At 51.8% G+C, this 20,062-nt stretch overlaps 2 protein-coding genes across 2 annotated transcripts; one reads left to right on the forward strand and one right to left on the reverse strand.

The window, feature by feature from the left end:
- The first annotated feature begins 653 nt into the window (after nt 1-653).
- RCC2 (regulator of chromosome condensation 2) lies at nt 654-11,452 on the forward strand. Its single transcript, XM_030463625.1, has 14 exons — nt 654-723; nt 851-925; nt 2,416-2,734; nt 4,209-4,302; nt 6,335-6,478; nt 6,660-6,791; nt 7,783-7,871; nt 8,140-8,254; nt 8,515-8,681; nt 10,025-10,205; nt 10,294-10,399; nt 10,529-10,601; nt 10,733-10,810; nt 10,936-11,452. Exons 3-14 carry the CDS (start codon nt 2,420-2,422, stop codon nt 11,038-11,040), a joined length of 1,599 nt encoding a protein of 532 aa, XP_030319485.1. The 5' UTR covers nt 654-723; nt 851-925; nt 2,416-2,419; the 3' UTR covers nt 11,041-11,452.
- A 1,737-nt stretch (nt 11,453-13,189) lies between these two features.
- LOC103537399 (protein-arginine deiminase type-1) lies at nt 13,190-19,493 on the reverse strand. Its single transcript, XM_008503687.2, has 16 exons — nt 19,379-19,493; nt 17,496-17,676; nt 17,353-17,425; nt 17,209-17,270; nt 17,014-17,131; nt 16,793-16,918; nt 16,351-16,529; nt 16,168-16,271; nt 15,983-16,094; nt 15,780-15,887; nt 15,270-15,418; nt 14,963-15,107; nt 14,750-14,843; nt 14,381-14,460; nt 13,743-13,871; nt 13,190-13,624 (listed from the first exon to the last, which is right to left on the reverse strand). Exons 1-16 carry the CDS (start codon nt 19,468-19,470, stop codon nt 13,391-13,393), a joined length of 1,986 nt encoding a protein of 661 aa, XP_008501909.2. The 5' UTR covers nt 19,471-19,493; the 3' UTR covers nt 13,190-13,390.
- Between the last annotated feature and the right edge of the window lie 569 nt (nt 19,494-20,062).

The following is a 20,062-nucleotide window of genomic DNA, read 5'->3' on the forward strand; positions in this document are numbered from 1 at the left end:
TTTTTTTTTTTTTTTTCTGGGGGGTGGGAATTGCAGTTAAGGCCATATGTGAATTACTGGTAAAAACCCCCACCCTTTGCAATTAAAGCAATATGTGGATTAATTCCTTGTGGGGGAAAAAAACCCATTTATGTAATAAATGAAATGGGTGTTTATTTCTTTAGTCAAAACTTCTGCAGTAAAGGTGATGTCTGCATCTGTTTATCTAGTGGGAAAAGTATTTTGCAATAAAGGCAATATCTACATTTATTTCTTGGAGGGAAAAAAAACCCCAAACCTTTGCAATGAGGCAACAGCTGAATTTATTTATTGATTAGGGACAAAAATCCAGCTTGCAATGGAGGCACTTTTGCCTTTGGGGGAAAAAATAAAAAATAATAAAAATAATAAAACACCAATGGAAGCAGGAAATGCATTTTTCTCTTAAAAAAAAAATAATTTGCTTTTTTTTTTCGCAAAAAAAAAAAAAAAAAGGAGCGAGCAGGGGAGCTGCTGAATCCCGGCCGAGGTTTCTGCAGCATTTCTTTTGCATTCAGAGTCTTCCTGTCCTAAAGATGGAGCTGTGTGTGCCGGGCTGGACTTTTGCAGCCTCTTCCTCTCCAGAGCAAGATGATTTTTTTTTTTTTTTTTTCTTCCCTTCCCTTTCCTGCCCATACATGTGTTTCTGTTTTGTATTGTAGCATTTGGTTCTGGCGGCTCGTATTTACATTTTAAGTGGAGCTGGTGGGTGGGCGGTAAAGGGAGGAAAGGGGGGAGAGAGAGGAAAAAAAAAAAAAAAAAAAAAAAAAAAAAAAAAAAAAAAGGAAAAAAAAAAAAAAAGAGAGAATTACCTCCTTTTTTTCTGCAACAGGAAACACCACCAAAAATATTGCAAAGGCCCCGAGTTGGTGCTTTCTTTATGCTGCGCCCCGCGCCCTAAAATCAGGTTTGCAATGGGGGGGGGGGGGGAAAGGGAAGGGGATTGGGGAGGTCGGGGGGGGTGGGGAGGAGGGAAAAAGGGTTGGGGGGGGCTTAAAAAGGCGGAAAAAAAAGAGGGGAGAAAAAAAAAAAAAAAAAAAAAAAAAAAGGCGGATCCACGTGGTTTAACGGGGCCAGACAGAGATTCCATTGTTCCCGGCAAAATAAAGGGGAATTAAAAAAATAATAATAAAGGGGGGGCAAATAGAGGGAGAGGGATGGAGGAGGGGGGGGGGCGGCCTCAGGACGCTGGGGGAATTTTTTTGCACTCAAAAATAGCAGCCCCCCCCCAGGCCTCCCTCCAAATATATGAGCAAAAAGGCCGGAGGGAGGAGGGGGGACCCGTATGGGGGGGGGGGGAATCCCCCACCGACCCGCGCAGCTCCCGCCACTTCTTTGGAGGGAGGGGGGTACCGGGGGGGGCTTTTTGTCTCCGGGCCTTTCTCTTGCCGCGCAACATCACCCCCCCCCCTTCCCCTTCCCCCCCCCGGCTGGTGCCGTCCTCTTCCGCAACCCCCCAATTTCCACCCCCCCTTTACAAGCCCCCTCTTTGCACACCTCCCCCCCCCAAATCCCCTTTTTAACCCCATTTCCACCCCTCCTTTGCAAATCGCCCCTTTTCAACCCCACTTTCGCATCCCCCCCCGCGCACCCTTTGTTAAACTCCTTGTGCAACCCCCCCCTTGTGCAGCCCCCCCCTTTTGCAGCCCCCATTGCAACCCCTGTGCAACCCCCCCTTGTGCAGCCCCCCCCCTTTTGCAGCCCCCATTGCAACCCCTGTGCAACCCCCCCCCCATCCCCTTGGCAAATCGCCCCTCTCCGACCCCTCATTTCCAACCCCCCCTTTATAACTCGCCCCACAGCCACCCCCTCTTTGACCCCCCCTTTGCAAACTCTAACTTTGCAGCCCCCCCCTTTTGCGACCCCCCCTTTCCACCTCCCTCTCCCCCCTTTGCAAATCGCCCCATTGCTGCCCCCTCTGTGCAACCCCCCCTTTTGACCCCCCCTTTCCATCTCGTCCCATTGCAACCCCTCCATTTCCAGCCCCCTTTTTCTCCCCCCTCCCAACCTCCTACTTCACAAATCCTTTCACACACCCCCTTTGCAAAGTTTTTTTTTCTATAGCATCCCTTTTACAGCCCCCCCCTTTGCAGCCCCCCCCTTTCCAACACCTTATTTCCAAATCTTCCCACTTCAACCCCTTCTTCGACCCCCCCACTTTTTAATCCCTTTCCCACCCCCTCTCTGCACATCCCTTTTCCATCCCCCCCATTTTTTTTCCCCTCCCCTTCCAACTTTCCCCAGCCGCACCTGGGTCCCTGGGGGGGTGTCGGGGGGTGGGGGTGGTGTCTGTGTGTCTGTCTGTGTCACCCCCCCACCCTTTGTGTCCCCCACCCCCGGGGGGGCTGTCCCTTAACCCCCATCCCCTTTCCGTCCCCCCCCTCCCCGTGTCCCCAGCGCCATGCCCCGCAGGAAAGCAGCGGGGCCGCCCTGGGAAGCGGGACCGGGGAACGGGGCGACGGCGACAACGACCACGGCCACGATGACAGCGGCCACGGCGGGGCCGGGCAGGAGGCGTCGAGGCCCCGCGTCTGCAGCCGGGGGGAGGCGGCGGGGCCGGCCGGAGCGCAGCGGGGGGAGCAGCGGCGGCAGCAGCGAGGAGGAGCCCCGGGAGAGGAGGCGGCGGGACGGGGGGGGCGGCGGAGGGACGGCGGGGGGAGCGGCCCGGGGACACGGAGCCATCATCTGCGAGCCCGAGCACAGCAAGGAGCGCATCGTGAGAGGCAACCCCCCCCCTGACAGCAACACCCACCCCTACACCCCCAGCAACAACCACCCCTACACCCCCAGCACCCTGCCTGGCATCCACAGCCCCCCCCCCCCCTCTGCCTTGCATCCCTCAGAATCCCCCCCGGAATTCCTAACGCACCCCCCCCTGCCTGTATCACCCTCCCTGTCATCCCCCCTACCCCTGCATCCCAAATGCCCCCTACCCCCTGCACATTATAACTCTAGGAGCCCCCCCCCAGGACACACCATGCACCCTCCCTGCTTTGCATCACTCTCTCTGGCAGCCCCCCCCAAACCTCTGCATCCCATATAACACTCCAAGGAGCACCCCATTACACACAACCCCCCCACCTACCCTTGTGCACCCTCTCTGGCATCCCCCCCCCATGCATCTCCTATCACACCCCTTGGGACACCTGTCCCCCCCCCATTGCACACCCCTGGCACCCCTAATGCACCCCCCCTGCCTTGCATCACCCTCCCTGGCATCCCCCCCACCCCTGCATCCCATATTGCACTCCTAGGAACAGCCCCCCAAATTGCACCCCCTCCTTGCATCCCCCCCAGCACCCCTGATGCACCCTCCCTGGTGTCCCCCTATCCTGCATCCCACATTGCACCCCCGGAGACCCCCCCTGCACCCCCATAGTACCCCCCAGCACCCCTGCAGAGAAACCCCGTGTCCCCCCTGCTGCCCCCGGTGTCCCTGATGTCCCCCATGGCCCTGATGTCCCCATCATCCTTCATGTCCCAGACGTCCCCCCTGCATCCCCCATGTCCCTGATGTCCCAAATATCCCTGACAGCTCCCCTGTCCCCCACCTTCCCTGTGTCCCCCGTGTTCCCTGATGCCTCCTGTGTCTCCCATGTCCTCTACATCCTCCCATGTCCCAGATGTCCCCAATATCCCTGAGAACTCCCACATCCCCTACCTTCTCTATGCCCCCAGTTTGTCCCTGATGTCCCCTACATCCTCCATGTCTCTTACATCCCCCATGTCTCAGATGTCCCCCATGTCCCTAATGTCCCCCATGTCCCTAATGTCCCCTGATGTCTCCTATATCCCCCATGTTCCCTATGTTCTCTATGTCCCCATGTCCCAGGTATCCCTCACGTCCCTGATGTCCCCAATGTCCCCTGATGCTCCCCATACCCCCTACATCCCCCACAGTCCAGATGTCCCCCATGTCCCTGATGTCCCCAATGTCCCCTGATGCTCCCTATGCCCCCTACATCCCCCATGTCCCTGATGTCCCCTGATGTCTCCTATATGCCCCATGTCCCAGGTATCCCTCATGTCCCTGATGTCCCAAATATCCCCCATGTCCCCTGATGCCCCCGTGTCCCCTGATGCCCTCCATGCCCCCTACATCCCCCATGTCCCTATGTCCCCCATGTCCCAGAAGTCCCCACTGTCCCCTGATGTCCCCATGTCCCCAACCCCTTGCCCTCTCCTTGCAGAAGCTGGAGGGCTCCAAGAGCCGGGGCCAGCTCCTCATCTTCGGGGCCACCAACTGGGACTTGATCGGCCGCAAAGAAGTGCCTAAGCAGCAGGGTGAGGGCCTTCCTTTTGGGGCATTTTCAGTCCATTTTTTCATCAAATTCACTTTTTATTAAAAAATTATTCGTTAAATATATTTATTAAATACTTAATAAATTAAATATTGGGCTTTTTTTCCCCCCTAAACGTTTTCCTGCCCGTTGTCACCTGGGGTGTGCTGAGCTCTCCTGCAAAGCCCAACAAACCCCCTGCTCCTGTTTGATGCCTTGCAGTTCATTTTCCTGCTTATTTTTAGGCTTTTCTGCTTAATTAATTTTGGAGGATTTTTTTTTTTAATTAATTGACACCAGGAGGAGTTTGAAAGCAGCTTGTCATCTGGGCCATAACTTGGGCTGTGCCTGGCTCTGCAGAGCAGGATAAAAGAGCTCCTTCATTTTTTATGCCTTTCTATTAATTCTTTCTGCTGAATTTTCATGCTTTTCTGTTTAATTATTATTTTTAATAACTGACCTTTGGGGAGTTTTTGGTGTTGGTTTTTTTTACAGCTGCAAAGCATCATCTGGGCCAGAACTCTGTGTTCTGCAAAGCAAAACCAGCTCACTGCTCAGTTTTGATGCATTTATGTTTCATTAATGTTTTTGTTTGGTTTTGATGCCTTTATATCCAGTTACTTTATTAATTAATCTCTGGGGCAGTTACTTATTATAATCTAGGCCAGAGCTTGGGGTGCACCAGATCTACAAAGCAATGTAGCCATGCTGCTTGATTTTGATGCATAAATTCAATTAATTTTTTTCCTTGCTTATTTTTTATGTATTTATATTTCATTAATTGTTTTTATTAATTAACTTTGGGCAGAGCTACAGTTACATATTGTAATCCAGGCCAGAATTCAGGAGGCACTGGATCACCTGCAAAGCAAAGCTACTTGCAGTGGTCACACTTTATGGCTTTATATTACTTTTTTTTTTTTTTCCCTGCTCGTTTTTAATGCATTTATATTTAATGAATTGGGTTTATTAATAAATTTCTGGAGGAGTTACAAGTGCATATTGTAATCAGGGCCAGACCTTGAGATGCATCATAACTCCTGCACAGCAAAATATTTGCCCTGCTGACTGCTTACACATTTATATTCAGTTCATTATTGAATTTAATTTCATTAATTAATTTTGGGTGGAGTTACAGTTGTATATTACATTAAAATCCATATATATAAGTTACAAGTGTTTTGTAATTCAGGGCTTTTTTAATATGTGAACTATATATAAAAACCAATGATGCCAAAACCAAAAAACCAATGATGGCAAAAAAAAAAAAAGAATGGAAAAAGGGTTGGAAAATGCAATATTAGGTAGAGAAAATGCAGTAATAGTTAAACCCAATAGTGGTTAAAAAAGAAGTCATGGGTCAGAAGGAAAAATAATGGTTTAAAGAAATCAGTAGGTAAAGAAAACCCAGTAATAGTTTAAAAATGCAGTAGTGTCTAAAATAAAGGAATAAGGTTTAAAAAAGGTGCAGTAATGGTTAAAAATGCAGTGGTCATTAAAAAGAATGCAATAATAGGTCAAAATGAAGTGTTAGTTAAAAAAAGGTGTGGTAATAGCTTAAAAAATACAGTAATGGTTAAAAAGAATGTGGTCAGGGTTAAAAAGAATGCAGTTAGGGTTAAAAAGAATGCAGTGATGTTTAGAAAGAATGCAATAATGTTTAAAAAGTGCAGGAATGGTTAAAAAAGATGCAGTAATTATGAACACAACGCAGTAATGGTAAAAAGAAAAAAGCTGTAATGGTTAAAAAACCAGCAATGGTTAAAAAAAAAAAACAAAACCAGTTATTATTAAACTATAAATGTCTATAGAACTAAAATCTAGATAAATATTACTGGGCCAGAATTTGGGATGCATCCAGTCTGCTGCAGAGCAAAACACTCTCAGCACTGATCTGCGAGGCATTTATATCAAATTCATCCTTTTTTTTTCTTGCTTGTTTGTTTGCTGTTTTTTTTTTTCCCTGCCCTTTCCACAGAATTGATATTTAACATTTTAATTCTCACTTCTGTTCCTTTTCCCCCCCCCACCCCCAGTTGCGTATCGTAACCTGGGCCAGAACCTGTGGGGCCCTCACAGGTACGGGTGTCTCTCAGGGATCCAGGTGAGGACCGTGGTGTCGGGACCCTGTGCTGCTCACAGCCTCCTCATCACCACCGAGGGCAAACTCTGGAGCTGGGGTGAGCTGGGACACCCCAAAAATCCACCCCTGAACCCCCCACCCATGGGTGCACGGTGGATGTGGGGGTGGTGGGAGGTGGCGTTTGCCCGGGTGGGTGCTGGAAAGAAATTAAGAAAAAAAACCCAACCAAGCAAAAGAAACAAAAAATAATTTTTAAAAAAAGGGTGATTTTTGGTCAGGTCGCAATGAGAAGGGGCAGCTGGGCCATGGGGACACCAAGAGGGTGGAAGCCCCGAAGCTGATCGAGGTGCTGGGGGCTGAGGCTATCGTGGCGGCTGCCTGTGGGAGGAACCACACACTGGCCCTGACAGGTACGGGGAGAACCTGGGCTGTGCTGGGGCCATGGCATGGGCTGGGTTGGGTTGGGTGTGAAGGGACCTTAAAGCCCCCCCAGTGCCACCCCTGCCATGCTCAGGGACACCTCCCACCAGCCCAGGGTGCTCCAAGCCCCATCCAACCTTCAGCACTGCCAGGGATGGGGCAGCCACAGCTTCTCTGGGAAACCTGGGCCAGGGGCTCAGCACCCTCACCCCAAACAATTTCTGCCCCATCTCCAACCTCAATCTCTCCTCTCTCTCCCAGTTCCAAGCCATTCCCCCTCATCCCATCCCTCCAGGCCCTTGTCCCAAGTCCCTCCCCAGCTTTCCTGGAGCCCCTTCAGGCACTGGAAGGTGCTCTAAGGTCTCCCCATTGCAGCCTTCTCTTCTCCAGCCTCAACACCCCCAACTCTCTCAGCCTGGCTCCAGAGCAGAGCTGTGCCCTCCCAGCAGCTCCAGGGCCTCCTCTGGACTGGTTCCAACAGCTCCATGTCCCTCTGGTGTTGGGGACCCCAGAAATGGTTCCAGCTTTACCCTGTGGGGGCCTCACAGTGCAGCTTCTCCTCACCCAGCACCCCCAGCTCCTTCTCCTCAGGGCTGTTCTGCAGCCATTCTCCTCCCAACCCGTTTGGGATTTTCCCACCTATGGGCAGATCTTTGAACCTCCTGAGTTCCATACGGAGCCACCTTTCCAGCCTGGCCGTGTCCCTGGGGATGACACCCATCCCTCCAGCACAGCCTGGACCTTGCACTTGGCCTGGGTGAACCTCGGGAGGTCCAAACATTCCCACCTGGTCCCTCTGGGTGACATCCCACCATGCCAAACACCTTGGAACCATCAAACTCATTCAGGCTTCTTCATCCCACATCACGAAGAAAAATATTAACCAGCACCGCTCCCAAATTTGGGGCAGATTGCTTGAAATCAGCCTCTTTTGCCCCAAAACACCACTTAATTATGGTTTCTCTTTTCTTGGCCTCACAGAGAGCGGCTCCGTGTTCGCCTTCGGGGAGAACAAAATGGGGCAGCTGGGGTTGGGCAACCAGACGGACGCCGTGCCCAGCCCCACACAGGTATTGCCCTATTCCCCCTCCATTTTTGGGCTGAAAAGCAGCGAATTGGGTAAAGAACCCAAACCCTTTGATAAATGCCCCCTTGTCCCTCAGGGCCTCACTGCTGCTTCTGGCAAAGAAACCCAAAGACAAATCGAAAAATGAGCCCCCAAATTTGAGGCAGTTTGGAGGGGTTCCCCATGGAAATGAGGCTTTTTTTTTCTTTTTTTCTCCTTTGTTTTTCTATTTTTTTTTCTATTTTTTTTTTTTTCTGCCTTTCTCCCCTCAGATCATGTACAACGGGCAGCCTATCACCAAACTGGCCTGCGGGGCTGAATTCAGCATGATCATGGATTGCAAAGGAAACCTCTACTCCTTTGGGTGCCCCGAGTATGGGCAGCTGGGTATGGTGCAGTTTTGGGGTGACTTCCTCAAATTTTAATCTATTATGGGAGTCGGGAATACGGGGTGGGGGTGTGGGAATCCCCCTGCCTCAGTTTCCCCATCTGAGCCATTCAAGCATCCCTCAAAACACCGAGGTGGTGGGAGCTGCAGATCAGGGGTTTGCAAGAGGATTGGGGATTTTGGGGGGGGAAATTGGGATGGCTTGGGGCAAAAAGGGGGTGCAGCCCCCCCTTGTTCTCACCTGGGTGCTGCTCCCCAGGGCACAACTCTGACGGGAAGTTCATTGCCCGGGCCCAGCGGATCGAGTACGACTGTGAGCTGGTGCCGCGCCGCGTCGCCATCTTCATCGAGAAGACCAAAGATGGACAAATCCTGCCTGTCCCCAACGTGGTGGTGCGGGACGTGGCCTGCGGGGCCAACCACACGGTACAGCTCCTCCTGCCACCACCCTGCCCCCAGGCTGCAGCCTGCAGGGAGCTGGGGGGATGTGCAGCCTGCACTGAGAAACAGAGCTTGCAGTGTGCATTAATTGATAGGGTTGCAGCATGTGTTAATTGAGATTTGCAGCATGCATTAATTGACTGAGATTTGAAGCATGCATTAATTGATAGGGTTGCAGCACGCATTAATTGAGATTTGCAGCATGCATTTTAAAAAGAGACTGGATGTGGCACTCAGTGCCATGGTCTAGCAACTGCAACGGTGGTAAAAGGGTTGGACTCGATGATCTCTGAGGTCCCTTCCAACCCAGCCAATTCTATGATTCTAATACATTTGCAGCATGCATTGATAGAGATTTGCAGCATGCAATAAGGGATAGATTTGCAGCATGGATTGATAGAGATTTGCAGCATGCAGTAATTAATAGATTTGCAGCATGCATTGATGGAGATCTGCAGCATGCATTAATGGTCAGAGATGTACAGCATACATAAATCAGGAGATACTTGCAGCACATTAATTGATAGAGATTTGCAGGGTGCAGTAATCAGGAGAGATTTGCAGCTTACATTAATTGTTACAGATTTGCAGCATGCATTAATTTAAGGATAAAGATTGCATCATACATTAAAGATAAAGATTTTCAGTGTGCACTTCAGGATAAAGATTTGCAGCCTGCATTAATTGATCAAGTTTTTCAGCATACATTACTTGATGCATATTTATAAAGATTTGCATTGTGCATTAATTGAGAAAGATTTGCAGGGTGCACTTGAGGAGGAATATTTGCAGCATCCATTACTTGTTACAGATTTGCAGCACTCACACAGATTTTTAGTGTGCATTTAAGGATCAATTCTTGCAGTGTGCATATAAGGCTGGAGATCTGCAGGGTGCATTTTGGGGTCAAAAGCTGCAGGGTGCTTTTTAGGATAGATTTGCAGCACTCATTTGAGGATAAATATTTACAGGGTACATTTAAGGGTTGACATTTTCAGGATAAGTTTGCAGGGTACATTTTAGGGTAGAGATTTTCAGGCTGCATTTAAGGACGGTCGCTTGTAAGGTGCATTTAAGGGTCAAAACTTGCAGGGTGGATTTTAAGATCAATACTTGGCGGGGTGCATTTAAGGACAGAGATTTGCAGGGTGGATTTTAAGATCAATATTTATGGGGTGCATTTAAGGACAGAGATTTTCAGGCTGCCTTTATCACTGCCACCACTCACCGCAGTCGGTGCCGTTCTGCGTGGCTGCCGCAGCTTTTCCTGCCCCGAGCTGGTCGGGTCTCAGCTGCTGACAGCACCAGGGCCCTTTCTCCCTCCCCAGCTGGTCCTGGACTCCCAGAAACGTGTTTTCTCCTGGGGGTTTGGAGGCTATGGGCGGCTGGGCCACGCTGAGCAGAAGGATGAGATGGTGCCTCGCTTGGTCAAGCTCTTCGACTTCCCGGGGCGCGGGGCGGTGCAGATCTACGCCGGCTACACCTGCTCCTTCGCTGTCAGTGAGACAGGTCAGGGGGGTTTCTGAGCAACTTCCTGGGTTTTGGGGGGTGTGTTTGGGGGGTGGTGGAGGTTGACGGGCAGTTTCGGGCTTTGCAGGTGGCTTGTTTTTTTGGGGGGCCACTAACACCTCCCGGGAGTCCACCATGTACCCCAAAGCTGTGCAGGATCTCTGCGGCTGGAAGATCCGCAGCCTGGCTTGTGGGTAAGTCCAGTTCCCTCCCCACCAAAAAAACCCAAAAACACAGTTTCCTGGGGTTTTTTGGGGGTGCAGCCACCTTCAGGGGTGTTTATGGGGGGATCATAGTGTCACCCTGCCTTACACCCCCTGCAGGAAGAGTAGCATCATCGTAGCAGCAGATGAGAGCACCATCAGCTGGGGACCCTCGCCCACCTTTGGAGAGCTGGTAAGGGGGATTGACCAGGGATCCCCCACCCCTTGACACCCCAGAGCATCCCCACCACCACTAGCAGGAGGCACTGGCTGCTCCCTATCGCCCTAAAGAAGTTTGTTTCCCCACCCTGGTTCTCTTGGCAGGGCTACGGGGACCACAAACCCAAATCTTCAACGGCCGCCCAAGAGGTGAAGACCTTGGATGGGATCTACACGGAGCAGGTGAGCAGGGGATCCCCCCGAGAGGGAGGGCGAGTGGAAGCCCCCCCCCTTTAAACCCAGGGAGGGGGGCTCAAAGCCAAAGGGGGGGGCCTGTGCCTCAGTTTCCCCCTCTGCCCCTCTCCCAGGTGGCCATGGGCTATGCCCACTCCTTGGTGATCGCCCGCGATGAGACCGACGCCGAGAAAGAGAAACTCTGCAAACTGCCCGAGTACAACCCCCGTACCCTCTGAGGGGACACCCCCACCTCCCACGACCCCCCTGGGACCTGGGACCCCCTCAACCCCCCCACTTCCAAGCCAGCCATGGCTCTACCTACCTGGCCTCCTATTTCCAAAGCCTTGGGGGGATTTTTTTATTCACTCCCCCCCCGGCTTTTTGAGTCCCCATCTGTAGCAGGATCATTTTGGCACATCCAGGCTTTCTTTTTGGTTTTGTTTTTTTTTTAGGGGGGGTGTGTGTTATTTTTTAATTATTTTAATTTTATTTGCATTGCTTTTTACTATTTCCCCTTTCAGCCACAGTCCCCCCACCCCCTGGCTGCAGGACCTGAAGAGCAGCTACAAAACATGTTAGGGTTTGGTTTTTTTTCCCCTCCCCCAATATTCAAATTTTTTGGCATTTTTTTCCCAAGCAATCCCCTGCTTTGAGTGCTATAATTTTTTTTTTTGGGGGGGTGGGACTGTTCCTTTTCTCCCCATTTTCTCTCCAGCATCCCTTTTCCTGGAGGGATTCAGGATCCGGCTGGCATCCCACCTCCCCAAAGATCATTTTTGGGGTTCCCCTCCCCGCCCATCCCCTCGGGGAGATCTCAGGTATGATGAGGGGAGCCCTATTTTTTGGGGGGGAGGGGGATTATTAATTTTGTTAATTATTATTAATTCATCCCACCTGGTATCAGCCCAAAGTCCCTCCTACAACGCTGTGCACTGTGCTGGAGAAATTAGGTGCCTTTTTGAGCAGAGCTCAGCTCTGCCTCCACGTAACCCAAGGGTGATTTATTAATTTTTTTTTTTAATTATTATTTTATTATTTTGGGACTTGGAAGAGTTTATTTGGAATTAACTAAAAATTGGGGGGATGTTGTTGATTCCTTTTTAAAGTCCTTTCCGCTCTCCCCTCTCACCCATCCGGGGAGTTTATTTAAAGAAAAACAGCTACAAAAAAAGGGGGTTTTGTGTTCAGTTTTGGTTTTGTTCACTTTAGGGGTTGGGGATTTTTTTTTTTTTTTTTTTTTGAGGGGTGTGTTACAGATAAAATGACCCCGGACAGGGAGAGCACCTGGGCGGAAAAATCCAATATTCCGCTTCTTTTAGCAATAGTCATTTTTGGGGGGGTTGTGGTACAAGCAGATGCTGCAGCCCCACGAAAAGAGGGGATGGAGAAATCACCAAAAACCCACTTTCACCCCCCAAAAAAAGCATCATTTTAGGTCATCTTGCCCACAAAGTATTTTTAGGAGGAGTTCGGTGGAACAAAATAAACCAGGAGGAGCTGGGAGCAACTCGTCCTTTAGCTGAGAGGGTCCTGGGTTAGTGCTGTCATTTTGTCTTCATGGGTTGGTTTTTTTTTTATATTTCTTGGAGTAAATGTTTTAAATAAACGACGTCATTGTGTAGCCCCTCGTCCCACTCACTTTGTCCCCCCCTTGCTTTCTCATTTCAAAATTCACCCCAACTGGGATGGCTTTTTCCTCCCCAGCAGCAAATCCTCAGCCATTAGAGGGCACCCTCCTGCAGCCCAAAGTGTTCCCCATCCATCCCTCCACTTTTCCCCTTTCAGATCCCACAGGGAGGATGCAAACGCGGGGCAGGACATGCAGAGAGCATTGCAGTGCATGCATGGCAGGGGTTGGTGCATTTCTGTGCTCCTTGCTTTCTGCATATGCACCCGTGGGGTGTGTTTTTTGCATGCATGTGGACTTTTCTGCATGCACAGAGCTTTTTGTCCTGCATGCACAGGGTTTTTTTTCTCCTGCATGTACAGTGGGGTTTCTGCATGCACACATCTGCTTTTTGGGCAGGCATCTGCATTTTTGCAAGTGCATTTATGCAGCTGGGTTTCTCTGCATGCTCCTGCCCCTGGGCTTGCTTTGCTGCATGCACTCGTGGGGGCTTTGCATGCTTTGGGGGGGGGGGGTTGCACACTTGCACGTGTGTTTTTTCTGCATGCACGTGGGTTTTCTGCATGGATTTGGAGCATGCACTTGCCTCATTCTGCACATCCATCACTGCAGCAAGAGAGATGCAGCACAACCCCACTCAGCCCTGTTTAACCATTATAAGTTTAACTGGGGTGCTGGGAGCTGTGCCTCTGGGTCGTGCCACCACTGAATGTCACCAAGAGTGATAAAACCATTGTCCTGTTTGAAACAAAGCTTCAAACCTCACACCCAGCACCAAGGGAACCAGGAGAAAGCTGCAGCCCTGGTTTTATTTTGATGGCTGCAGCCACTGAAGGCACTTCCAGGGATGGGGAGAGGGGGTGGGGTTGGAAGTAGATGATCTGGAAGGAATCCAACCCAAACCATGCCCTGATTTGAGGAGGAGGAGGAGGAGGAGGAAGGATGTTGCCGAGGCCACTTCAAGGCACCATGTGCCACCACTTGAAGGCAAAGGGCTTCCGGCGGACGTTGGTGCCGCAGTGAACCTCCCCGGAGAGGAGGTGGTAGGAGAAGTAATCATCAATGAAGGTGCAGGTGAGGCCCAGGGGCTCCAGCAGCTCCTGCACCCGCTCCTCCAGGCAGCACCGCCCACCCACCTGGGGGCCAAAGGGCTTGGGGATCCCCAAGTGCTTGCCCAGCACCAGCATGTTCACCTGCAGCCGGACCAAAGGTCAGGGGTTGGCACCCAAAAGGTGTGTTTGGATCAGGTGGGGATGGGGAAAAAAAAAAAAAAAGAGGGGTGTGAGGAGAGGAGGTGGGTGAGGGTCTCACCATGTCTGGGAAGAAAGCTTCAGCACCAGTGGTGGCATCACCACGGAAGAGCTGGGGGATGTCGATGATGTCCGGCTCAGCCAAACCCAGAGTCCGCTTCAGGATGTCCCTGTTCCAGCTGATACAGCTCTGGGGAGAGGGAAGAGAGGGGAGTCAGCTGGGGCATGGTGGGAGGGAAGGAGGGATGGATGGATGGATGGATGGATGGATGGATGGATGGATGGAGAAAGGAATGGATGGAGGGAGAAAGGAATGGATGGATGGATGGATGGATGGATGGACAGATGAGTGGAGAGATGGGGAACCAGAGGGTGGGATGGAGAGAAGGAGGAATTCCTCCAAAAGTTAAGACATGGACAGAGGAATGGATACCTGGAGAGAGGGATGGGTGGAGAGGAAGGGAGAGGTAGAAGAATGGATGGGCAGTTGGAAGGACAAATGGACAGAGAGAGGGATGGATGGATGGATGGATGGATGGATGGATGGATGGAAAGAGGAACGGAGAGAGAGAGAGGTGGATGGATGGACAGAGGGGCAAAGGGATCAGTGGACAGATGGAGGGACAGGAAGAGGTGACAGAGGGATGGGATGGAGGGATGGACAGGGGGACACAGGAGTCCTCTGCTCCCCTTCCTCACCTGGGCATAATAATTGAATTTCCGGAGCTCTTCATTAGCCAGAATCTCCATTATCGTTGGCTTGGGCACTCCCTCCAGTCCTGCAGCACAAATATCTGGGCAGGAAATCTTCCCCCAGCACACTGGGGGCTCTGAGCCCGGAGCTCCCACCCCCTCCCAGTTTTCCCCAGCAGCCAACTGCATCCCAAACCCTCAACTCAACCCTATTTAATGAGTTCTGCTTATTTTTACCCCCCCTCCTTGCTGCTGGCAGCACTCCCCAGCCCTTAGCTGGGATCCGGGGTGCCGTGCAGCCACTAACCCCATTCCATCTTGCAGGAAGAAGGGCAGAGGACCCCATTGAGCCCCATTTTGTCACCTCCCCCTTACCCTGGAACATCGCTGCCTCGCCAAACCCTTCCTCTTGCTTCTCCTTGAGGAGCTGGTAACAGGCACTGGGGCTGGCCAGAAGCAGCCGAAAACCCTGGGGAGGCAAAAAAAGGAATTTTTTTGGGTTGGTTGGGTTTTTTTGGGGGTGTGTGTGTGATTTAAAAAGGTTTCACCCCACTGCTTTTTTAACTGCCCCCCCCCAGGACCCATCACCTTCCGATCAGGCGCGGGGACGAAGCTGAGGAATTCATCGACGTGGCCAACGTGGAGCCAGTCTGAGAACAACTCCACAGGAGCCTGAACTTGTTGGGCAACCAAAAAATCCTTCACAGCCTTTGCCATCCTCCGGCCACCAAACCTGAGGAAGGGGGCAAAAAAGGAAGAAGAGGGAGCTGGCATTTTAGGGTGTCCCAAGGGAACGCTCAGCTTGCAACTCACCTCCAATAGGGAATAAAAATGAGGGGGTTGAGGAGTGGTTTGGGGTTTTGGGTTTTTTTTTCTGTCCTTTCTGGTGCCTCACCTGGGGAAGCTGCTGCCAATCAGGATGCGTCCCAAGGGGAACTCCTTGCCCTGCACTGTCACGGGGGGGCTCACCTCCAAATTGCCAAAGGAATCAAGGTTTGAAGCAGCCTCTGCAGCTTGCCGGGCCACGTAACCAAAATCAGGGCCCTGGAGGGGGAAAAAAAGAGGGTTAATGGTTAAAAAAATGTAGTAATGGGGGGGGGAAAAAAAAAAAGGAACTATGGTTTAGAAGATGCAGGAATGGGGAAAAAATGCAGTAGTGGTTAAAAAATGCAAAGGTTAAAAATGCAACGAGTTTTAAACATGCCAAAAAAATGCAGTAACGGTTAAAAAGAATGCAATAATGATATAAAAGTGCCCAAAATGCAGCACTCCCAAATCACTCTCTGTCCTGGCTTTTCCCTTGCCAAAAAATGCAAGAAAGAAAAAAAAAAAAGAATGGGTTTATATCTATTATTCTTTTATGGTTTGCAAAGCTTTACACCCTGTTAGGGAAGGGACCAGGTACCAGGATGCTCCTGACAGGGAAATCCTTCAGCCCTCGGTCCCGGGGGGAGTCGAAGACAACGGGGAAGGTCTTGTGGGGGGCTTGTACGTAGCCAAATTCCACCTCGTCCTGGAGAAGGGATGGAGAAGCTGAGGGGAGCCCCCCTGGAGCTGCTGAGGCAGGGCTGGGGCATCATCCTGCACCCACCTGGATCCAGCACCCACCTGGATCCAGCGGTCCTGGCGGTTCTGCGGTGGGGGGCAGACGGTGAGGGGACATTTGGCTTTCTCAGCCAAGGCACCCACAGCCGTCACAAAATCTTCATTATCGTCCACGCTGGGAAGAAAAAAAAGGGATGTGGGGGATGATCCAGCAGTGGGCAGGATGCAGCCACCCAGCCAGAACCCACCTGCAGACAAAGACCTCCAGCGGTGCCAAGGTGTTGGGGGTCATGATCCACGGAGCCACGCGGAAAACCACGGTGTCGGTGAAGATCGGAGTCTCTAGCGAGCCCTGGTGTGGGACAGGGCAGAGTTTGAGCTCTGTTGCCACCCAGGATGGCTCACCCTGACCCACCTGCCACTCTTGGTACCTTCTCGGGGCTCTCCAGCAACGTGACATGGAAAGCCACCAGCCCTGAGAAGCCAACATCAGGGAAGGCGAGTCCCTCCACGTAGAAGATGCTCTCCTCTTGGTGCCGGCTGGGTTTGAGGGCATAGGCGAGCTTTGAGCCCCCCAGTACATGCTTGTACTCCTCCAGAGTGGTGCTGCCTGCAGGTGTGAGCACCATGCAACCCCTTTAACCGACCCACCCCTTTCCCAGCTCCATTTTGGGGCCAAAATCTTGCAAAAAGAAAAGACACGTTTGGCCTCGTGGAGCAAAATCACCCGGCGCATCGAATAAACCCCCACGGGTGGGGTGGGAGTTGGGTGCTGCAGAAGAGCTGCTTGCTCTGCTGAAAGCGTTTTGCTCCATCCCCCATCATTTGGGGTGTCTCTGCCCCCACCCCAAAACCTCAGCGTGGGGCACTCACTGCCGCCGTAGAAAACACCGACTTTATCAGCATCACCAAAGTCCACATGGAGGACGAGGCGGTGGCCGGTGAAGATGGTGCGGGGTCCTCGGGTCCGCAGCACCATCTGGGACATGTCCTTCAGGTCTGGGGAGGCAAAAAGGGGTCTGAGAAAGGAAAATTGGGGGGGGGGAAATCATAAGGAAAAGGGGAGGGAGGTCTCATAGGGGATGTGTCGGTACCAGCGTAGGAGCAGATGGCGGCATCGCGGTTATCCGGCATCTCGGCTTCGGGGTCATCGCGGTCGCAGTTCACCAGCAGGATGGCCCCGTGGCCCTCAGGACCCCACGTCCATGTTGTCTAGAGGGGGATAAAACAGGTCAAGGAGTGTCATCCAACATCCCCCCACTCTTCATCCCGTGCTGGTCCTGGGATACCTTATCCAGCAGCGTCCTGCTCACTGCTCCGCTGCGGCTGATGTCAGCATCCAGCGAGACCTCTGCAGAGGGTTTGGTGCTGAGGGGAGGAGCATCCCCCCCTCCCCCAGCACCACAATTTGGGGGTGCCACCCACTGCCTTACCCACACAGGTGAGGTACAGCATGGCTCTGCCCACAGGCACCCCGCCGGCCTCCCCGAAATACGAAATCCTGACCTGCAACGAGGAGTGGATGCTGGCCACCACCCGAAGAGGGATTGGGCCCAGCTGGAACACCTACACCCACCTTTTCATCACCCACGTCCTTGCTGAGGGCATCCATGGCCAGCAGCACCTCAGTGCCAGCAGCCAGGGGCCAGCGGCCCACGCTGGAGGGCAACTTGATGCTCTGGGTCTCATGCACCACGTAGAGCTTCACACCCGGCGTGCCCTGGACGTGGAAGGCGACGGCGTCTTTAGGTGCAGATCTAAGAGAGAGGGGATTGAGCCAGTGAGAGCCTCGAGTGAAGCCCAAATATCTGCAGGTGCAAGAAATCTTGCCAGGGGGAAGGAATCCTGCAGCGTGTGGTTGCAACAGGTCGTTCAAAATGCAATGAATCCTGCAAAATGCAACAAATCCTGCAAGATGTGGTCACAACCAATCCCCCAACGTGTGGCTGCAGAGATTCCTGCAATGTGCATGGTGCAAAACCACAACGAATCCTGCAAAATGCTGTTGCAAAGAAATCCCCAGTGTGGGTGACTGCAACAACAACAAATCCTCCCATCCCTCCATGCAAAATGCAGCTGCAGCAAAGGTCTTCAAGAGTCAACAAATCCTCATTGGAAGGAGTCCTGCAGAACACAACCACACAGAGGCCTTTGAAAATGCAACAAATCCCACAAAACAGGATTAGACCAAATCCCACAAAAGGCAATTGCAACAAATTCTGCAAAAGGAGATTACAGCAAATCCTGCCAGAGGCAACAAATCATGCAAAGGGCAACAGCCACCAGTCCCACAGTATTCACTGCAGCAAACCCCGTGACGGGCACAAAATCCTGCAGTGTTTTGTTGCACCCAACGATGCAAAATGCAACAAGTGCTGCAGTATGAAAGGGCACAGAATCAGGGAGTCTTAATCGTGAGAAACACTGCAACTGGCATCAAATCTTGCTGTGTTCAATTGCAGTGAAGTCGACTGCACGATGCAGCTGCAACAAATCCTGCAAAAAACCCCCAGACTGCTAAACACAACAAAATGCAGCTGCATCAAGTCCTGCAGAGCACAACCTTCCAAAATGCAATCACAGCAAATCCTGAAAACAACAAAAAAAACCCCCAGCAAAACAAAACACCCTGCAATGAACACAATGAACCCTGCAAAACGCAACAAATCCTGCAATATCCCCAAGCCCTGCAGCTGCTTGGGGTGGGTCTTGTGATCTCCCAAACCTTTGCATTTTACCCTGCAGTTGAACCTTGACTGGTTGCAACCCCTTAAGAGCAAAGCAAATCTGCCAGGCTCTGGCAAGTTCCAGCTTGCAAAGCTCATCCCTGGTGCAAGAGGTTATGAGCCACAGGCCAGGGAGCAAAAATCCAGCCCTGCAAGGAGGGAAACACGGATCCAACCCCGGATTAGAGGGGGAAATTCCCGCGGGAGAGGATGCGATGGGTTTGGAAGCTTTAAAGGAAAAAAAAAAAACCAAAACCAAAGGTGCTACTTGAGCTGGGCTTGAAGAAAGCAAAAAGCCAAAGCTGCTGTGGAAATGCTCTGGAACTTGGGCTGGGGCCAGCAGAGCAGCTGAGCCTCTCAGTACCGGGAGGTGCCGCCCCGCTGGTTTCACCCTCCAAGTTCTTCCGAAACAAGGAAATATTTCCATTATTTGCAAGAGGACTCAGCAGCCCCATGGCTGGGATCTGAACCTGACCCTTCAACAGCACTGAACGCTCCCTGGAGGTGCTTTATTTGCAAAGCTCCCCTCGGAGAGGTCAGTGCTTGGCTGCAGCATCATCATTCACAGCATCCCTGGGATGAATCCCCTGGGAGAAGCACCCAAAGCAGCAGCATCACCCCCAACACCCCCCCGTCTCCCCTCCCCCCCCCCGGGCTATTTTTATCAGCTTGATTAAGGGGATAAAAGCAAAAACCAAGCGGATTTGGGATTTCCCTCCCCCCTCCACCTTACCCACAGAGATCCAGGGAGAGCTCAGTGCCCAGCACGCAGACGGTGCTGGTGGGACGCTGGGTGGAGAGCTGGACACGGCGCTGCTGGGCCATGCCAGCCAGCCCTGGGGCACCCTTGGGTGCTGCGACGGGTGGCAACAGGGGATTTATAAAGTCTGGTTGCTGGGAGGGGATTAACCAAAGCCTGGCTTAATCCCACCTCCAGGCTCTCAGCCCGCAGGCTGGGTGTGTAGGGTGGCCGGCCTGGCTTCCCAGTGATGGCTGCAGGGGGGGAAAAGCACCCCAAGACACCCACCAGAGTGGTTTGGGGTTTTTTTCTGGTTTTTTTTTCGTTGTTTTTTTTCTTTTAAGGCTGGTTTGGATTTTGTTTTCCCTTCCTCTTAGCACAAAGAGACATTGATGTGACCAGCCACCCTTAAACCCCCGCTGTAAAATATTCAACATGACACCAGAGCTGAGCTGGGGATGTGCCAGGACCAGGGTTTTATTTCTCCTTCTAAAGGGTTTCATTTGTCCAGCTGAAAAAAACTGACTTTAATTTTAGGGGGGCGGAGTGAAGGTGCAAAATGGGTGCTTGGCTCATCCCCTGGGTGCTGCAGGGGTCAGGGGGTCAGTGTGTCACCTGCGATGGGGACAGCAGACCCCACCACAGCTTTAATTGTCTTTGTTTTAATTAAAGCCTGGT

The sequence above is a fragment of the Calypte anna genome, chromosome 21 (assembly GCF_003957555.1).
Source record: "Calypte anna isolate BGI_N300 chromosome 21, bCalAnn1_v1.p, whole genome shotgun sequence".
NCBI classification, from domain to species: domain Eukaryota; kingdom Metazoa; phylum Chordata; class Aves; order Apodiformes; family Trochilidae; genus Calypte; species Calypte anna.

Bases quoted from the DNA above. Each gene is read 5' to 3' on its own strand.
- RCC2 (XM_030463625.1), top strand. From the start codon at position 2,420: ATGCCCCGCAGGAAAGCAGCGGGGCCGCCCTGGGAAGCGGGACCGGGG. The intron at 4,303-6,334 runs GTGAGGGCCTTC...CCCCACCCCCAG, and splicing joins AGAAGTGCCTAAGCAGCAGG to TTGCGTATCGTAACCTGGGC. The intron at 6,792-7,782 runs GTACGGGGAGAA...TTGGCCTCACAG, and splicing joins CCACACACTGGCCCTGACAG to AGAGCGGCTCCGTGTTCGCC.
- LOC103537399 (XM_008503687.2), bottom strand. From the start codon at position 19,470: ATGGCCCAGCAGCGCCGTGTCCAGCTCTCCACCCAGCGTCCCACCAGC. The intron at 14,461-14,749 runs GTAAGGGGGAGG...TTTGTGCTGCAG, and splicing joins CGAGGCAGCGATGTTCCAGG to GACTGGAGGGAGTGCCCAAG. The intron at 13,872-14,380 runs GTGAGGAAGGGG...CCCTCTCCCCAG, and splicing joins AATTCAATTATTATGCCCAG to AGCTGTATCAGCTGGAACAG.